Consider the following 5625-nt stretch of genomic DNA (forward strand, 5'->3'; position numbering starts at 1 on the left):
TATACAATGGAATATTACTCAGCCATAAAAAGAAGCGAAATTGAGTTATTTGTAGTGAGGTGGATGGACCTAGAGTCTGTTATACAGAGTGAAGTAAGTCAGAAAGAGAAAACAAATACCGTATGGTAACACATATATATGGAATCTAAAAACCAAACAAAAAATGGTCATGAAGAACCTAGGGGCAAGACGGGAATAAAGACGCAGACCTACTAGAGAACGGACTTGAGGATACGGGGAGGGGGAAGGGTAAGATGGGACAAAGTGAGAGAGTGGCATGGACATATATACAATACCAAATGTAAAACCTATAGCTAGTGGGAAGCAGCTGCATAGCACAGGGAGGTCAGCTCAGTGCTTTGTGACCACCTAGAGGGTGGGAGGGAGGGAGATGCAAGCAGGAAGATATATGGGGATATATGTATATGTATAACTGATTCACTCTGTTATAAAGCAGAAACTAACACACCATTGTAAAGCAGTTATACTCCAATAAAGATGTTAAAAAAAATTTAAAAAAAATCCTTACAAAGAAACAAACAACAACAACAACAAAATAACGCATCACTAATTTTCCATCTCAGTAATAGCTCGAAAATAAAAGTCATCAAGACCATCTGGGGCCATTTCTCAGTTTGAATTCCATCTCAATTCTAACCCTGTAACCCTCTTAGCTACAGCAACTGTAAAAGCAAATGGGAGAAAAAGAGAACAATTTTCTTTCTAAACCAAAGCATACAAAAACGTTCTTCATGCAGAGGTCTCGACTGAACTTGAAGCGCAGTTATAATCATGTGGTTTTCACGTTAACGCACTACATCAAGCAAGGGAAGAGGAATGATGTGTTCTTAATGTGTCTAGTGTAACTTTAAATAAAGCCTTTAACTCCACGAAGGGGAAGATGATTATTGTTTCAAATGGTCATATTCACTTCCCTCCCTACTCTCAAAATAGAAGTCCCTAAGGATGCAGAAATGAAACAGGGAAAGAGCTTTAAAAGGGACTGGTGACAACTCTGTATCGCACCTTGATGACAGCTCCAAAAGCTCCTTTGCCGAGAAGCTGTAATTCTTCAAACTCAATGAAGTAGCGGGAAAACTGTCTCTGTGTCTCACTGAAGAACGCAGCACTGGGTAGCTGGTTGCTAGGAATAACAGTCTCTACATAATCTTGTCCTCCAGAATCTGAGATAAAACAAAAGGTAAGAGGCAACTGAGGCTTTAAAAACAGAGGAAGAGCTGCAACATCCAACGACAACGCAAGCACGGGAGGAAAGGGCCCCAACCAAGAAGTTTTAAAAAGTACCTCTTACCTGGCGGACTCTTTAATACTTTCCTCACCTTGTCCTCCTTAAAGTAGGTAGAAATATACAGTTAGCCCAAGTTTACAGGTAGGGGTAACTGAGAGTAAAGAAATGACCGAACGACAGAGCCAGAAGCCAAATCCAGGTCTCTTGATCATCCCAGTCTCTGTTGAGGCTCCTGCATCTGCTACTTGAGTAACAGCAGGGAAATATAGTTCCAAGGCAGTAAAAAGGGTGACATGATGAGAAGGGTTACCCCACACTAAGAGGCTCCACCACCAGACACTCCATCAGAAGAGGCGGGAAAAACCAGGATGGCAAAACACTTCCACGTATACAGGAAACACTGAATGAATGGATTTATGTATAGCTCAGCATAAAACAGATAAAATAAATGATCCATGCAGTACTTTCCAGTCTTAGGTTTACGTATACCTTCAAAATAATTTATGTTAAAATAGGCTATCAGAAAAGAACGGTAACAGACTCACCTTCGGGACTTTGTTCCAGTAAAGGTATTTTTGGCTGAGGATTTATAAAGCTGTGTTTTAACAACTGCTGAGGACTCCATCTTTCCTTGTCATCTAAGCAGACACACCTCAGTGAGAGGAAAAAAGAATCTCAGTGATGCACAAAATAAATGCTAAACTAATTAATCCAAGGCTTTTAACTATGGGTTTATTTTTAAAAGATACACATTAGAGAATTCATGTTACTATGGGCCAAAATGTGCTCATAAGTGAATTTAATTTAATAAACATTCTTGCAGGATTTACATGCTGAGCACCAGGCTGCATATAAGTGGGGGAATTAAAAAAAAAAAATACAGTCTCTAGAGGCAAGAAGACTGATGCTCATGGAACAATATTTTTAAAAGTCTAGGATAAGATAGCACAAGTAGGTCATGAATTTTCACTCCCACTAACAGCTTAATGAATTGCCATGCTAAGCTAAGCCTTTCTTGGGAACAGTCATAAATAAAAGTTCCCAAAGGAAAAGCAAATCAGATTGCTGATGCAGGGCTGGGGCCCAATATGATAAACTTTACATGAAGCCTGCTCATCACAGTTTGAAGTACGTTGGTAACAATTAAGAACAACCTTTTATTTATTTTTTTTAAATTTTTAAAAAATTTTTTTACGGTACGCGGGCCTCTCACTGTTGTGGCCTCTCCCGTTGCGGAGCACAGGCTCCGGACGCGCAGGCTCAGCGGCCATGGCTCACGGGCCCAGCCGCTCCGCGGCATGTAGGATCTTCCCGGACCGGGGCATGAGGGGCATGAACCCGTGTCCCCTGCATCGGCAGGCGGACTCTCAACCACTGCGCCACCAGGGAAGCCCAAGAACAACCTTCTAAAAGCCCCACATTTTATCACCTAATTTCTTTTAATTATCATTCCCTGAGCCTACTAACTTTCTGTTTAATGCTCTAACAAACAATTTGTTTAATGAATGAAAACAAGCCATACCTTTAACCCAGTGTTTTTCAAAGTGGGGTCCCCGACCAGCAGCATCAGTATCACGTGGGAATTTGTTAGAAATACAAATTCTCCACCCCAGTCCTAGTAAATCAGCAACTCGGGGGGGTTTTGCAGTAATCTGTGCTTTAACAAGCTCTCCAGGTGGTTTCAATACACAAGAAAGTCTGAGAATCACTGTTCTAACTAATCTAATAAGCTGGTTGGCTTTCATAACAATGACTCAAGTAGCACCTGACCCTAATTATAAAAAGGTTTTTAAAACAATCAACCATCACTGTGAATTATGGACTTAAATCTACACCTATAAACTGGTGACAGCAACTATTATAAAAGGTAGCATTTAACTTTTTCATGTCACAGCACTAAAAAGTAAAGCACTCCTAATTTCATACTTTGAGAGGGCAAGACTGCAATAAAAGCATTTGTATAAGATACTGTATTTTCCCCTAAATTTAAAATTAATTTTTATTTATTTTAACATTTTTATTGGGGTATAATTGCTTTACAATGGTGTGTTAGTTTCTGCTTTATAACAAAGTGAGGAATATAACTCTTCCTCCATCTTGAAGCGTAAGACGCGGAGATCACCTTCCTTCCCACAGATACATCAGAAATACATCTACAGGTGGAACTGCTCCTATAGAACACCTACTGAACGCTGGCAGAAGAACTCAGACCTCCCAAAAGGCAAGAAACTCCCCACGTTATCTGGGTAGGGCAAAAGAAAAATGAAAAAAACAGAGACAAAGAATAGGGATGGGACCTGCACCAGTGGGAGGGAGCTGTGAAGGAGGAAAGGTTTCCACACACTAGAAGCCCCTTAGCGGGCGGAGACTGCGGGGGGCGGAGGGGGGAGCTTTGGAGCCACGGAGGAGAGCGTAGCCACAGGGGTGCGGAGGGCAAAGCGGAGAGATTCCCGCACAAGGATCGGGTGCCGACTAGCACTCACCAGCCCGGGCGGGCGGGGGCTGGGAGCTGAGGCTCGGGCTTCGATCGGATCCCAGGGAGAGGTCTGGAGCTGGCGGCGTGAACGCAGCCTGAAGGGGGAGAGTGCACCACAGCTAGCAGGGAGGGAGTCTGGGAAAAGGTCTGGAGCTGCCGCAGAGACAAGAGACTTTTTCTTGCCTCTTTGTTTCCTGGTGCGCGATGAGAGGGGATTCAGAGCGCCGCTTAAAGGAGCTCCAGAGACGGGCGCGAGCGCGGACCCCAGAGACGGGCATGAGATGCTAAGGCTGCTGCTGCCGCCACCAAGAAGCCTGTGTGCGAGCACAGGTCACTCTCCTACCTCTCCTCCCGGGAGCCTGTGCAGCCCGCCACTGACAGGGTCCCGTGATCCAGAGACAACTTCCCCGGGAGAACGCACGGCGCGCCTCAGGCTGGTGCAACGTCACGCTGGCCTCTGCCGCCACAGGCTCGCCCTGCATCTGTACCCCTCCCTCCCCCCGGCCTGAGTGAGCCAGAGCCCCCGAATCAGCTGCTCCTCTAACCCCGTCCTGTCTGAGCGAAGAACAGACGCCCTCAGGCGACCTACACGCAGAGGCGGGGCTAAATACAAAGCTGAACCCCAGGACCTGTGCGAACAAAGAAGAGAAGGGAAATCTCTCCCAGCAGCCTCAGGAGCAAGGGATTAAATCTCCACAATCAACTTGATGTACCCTGCATCTGTGGAATACCTGAATAGACAACGAATCATCCCAAATTGAGGAGGTGGACTTTGGGAGCAAAGATGTATTATTTTTTCCCCTTTTTCTCTTTTTATGAGTGTGTATGTGTATGCTTCTGTGTGTGATTTTGTCTGTATAGCTTTGCTTTCACCATTTGTCCTAGGCGTCTGTCTGTCCGATTTTTTTTTTACTTTAAAAAAATTTTTCTTAATAATTATTTTTTATTGTAATAACTTTATTTTATTTTACTCTACTTTATTTTATTTTATCCTCTTTCTATTTTTTCTCCCTTTTATTCTGAGCCGTGTGGGTGACAGGGTCTTGGTGCTCTGACCAGGTGTCAGGCCTGAGCCTCTGAGGTGGGAGAGCTGAGTTCAGGACATTGGTCCACCAGAGCTCTCCCAGCACCAAGCAATATCAAATGGCGAAAGCTCTCCCAGAGATCTCCATCTCAAAGCTAAGACCCAGCTCCACTCAATGACCAGCAAGCTCCAGTGCTGGACACCATATGCCAAACAACTAACAAGACAGGAACAAACCCCACCCATTAGCAGAGAGGTTGCCTAAAATCATAATTAGGTCACAGACACCCCAAAACACACCACCAGGTGTGGTCCTGCCCACCAGAAAGACAAGAACCAGCCTCATCCACCAGAACACAGGCACAAGTCCCCTCCACCAGGAAGCCTACACAACCCACTGAACCAACCTTACCCACTGAGGGCAGACACCAAAAGCAACGGGAACTATGAACCTGCAGCCTGCGAAAAGGAGACCCTAAACACAGTAAGTGAAACAAAATGAGAAGACAGAGAAATGTGAAGCAGATGAAGGGGCAGGGTAAAAGCCCCCCAGACCAAACAAAGGAAGAGGAAATAGGCAGTCTACCTGAGAAATAATTCAGAGTAATGATAGTAAAGATGATCCAAAATCTGGGAAATAGAATGGAGAAAGTACAAGAAACGTTTAACAAGGACCTAGAAGAACAAAAGAGAAAACAAATAATGATGACAACACAATAAATGAAATTAAAAATTCTCTAGATGGAATCAAGAGCAGAATAACTGAGGCAGAAGAACGGATAAGTAACCTGGAAGAGAAAATAGTGGAAATAACTACTGCAGAGCAGAATAAAGAAAAAAGAATGAAAAGAATTGAGGACAGTCTCAGAGACCTCT

The 5625-nt window shown here is 44.1% G+C and overlaps 1 protein-coding gene across 8 annotated transcripts in view; it reads right to left on the reverse strand.

The window, feature by feature from the left end:
* Nucleotides 1-5625, reverse strand: part of EIF2AK4 (eukaryotic translation initiation factor 2 alpha kinase 4) — a 119275-nt gene that overhangs the window by 66941 nt on the left and 46709 nt on the right. For all 8 annotated transcript variants that reach the window (XM_024118390.3, XM_028495493.2, XM_024118391.3 and 5 more), the window contains 2 exons: nt 1795-1901; nt 1027-1184 (listed from right to left, as the gene is read on the reverse strand). In XM_024118390.3, coding sequence (XP_023974158.1) covers nt 1027-1184; nt 1795-1901 — 265 coding nt within the window. The remainder of the gene's footprint in view (nt 1-1026; nt 1185-1794; nt 1902-5625) is intronic.

The sequence above is a fragment of the Physeter macrocephalus genome, chromosome 11, assembly GCF_002837175.3.
Source record: "Physeter macrocephalus isolate SW-GA chromosome 11, ASM283717v5, whole genome shotgun sequence".
Lineage (NCBI taxonomy): Eukaryota > Metazoa > Chordata > Mammalia > Artiodactyla > Physeteridae > Physeter > Physeter macrocephalus.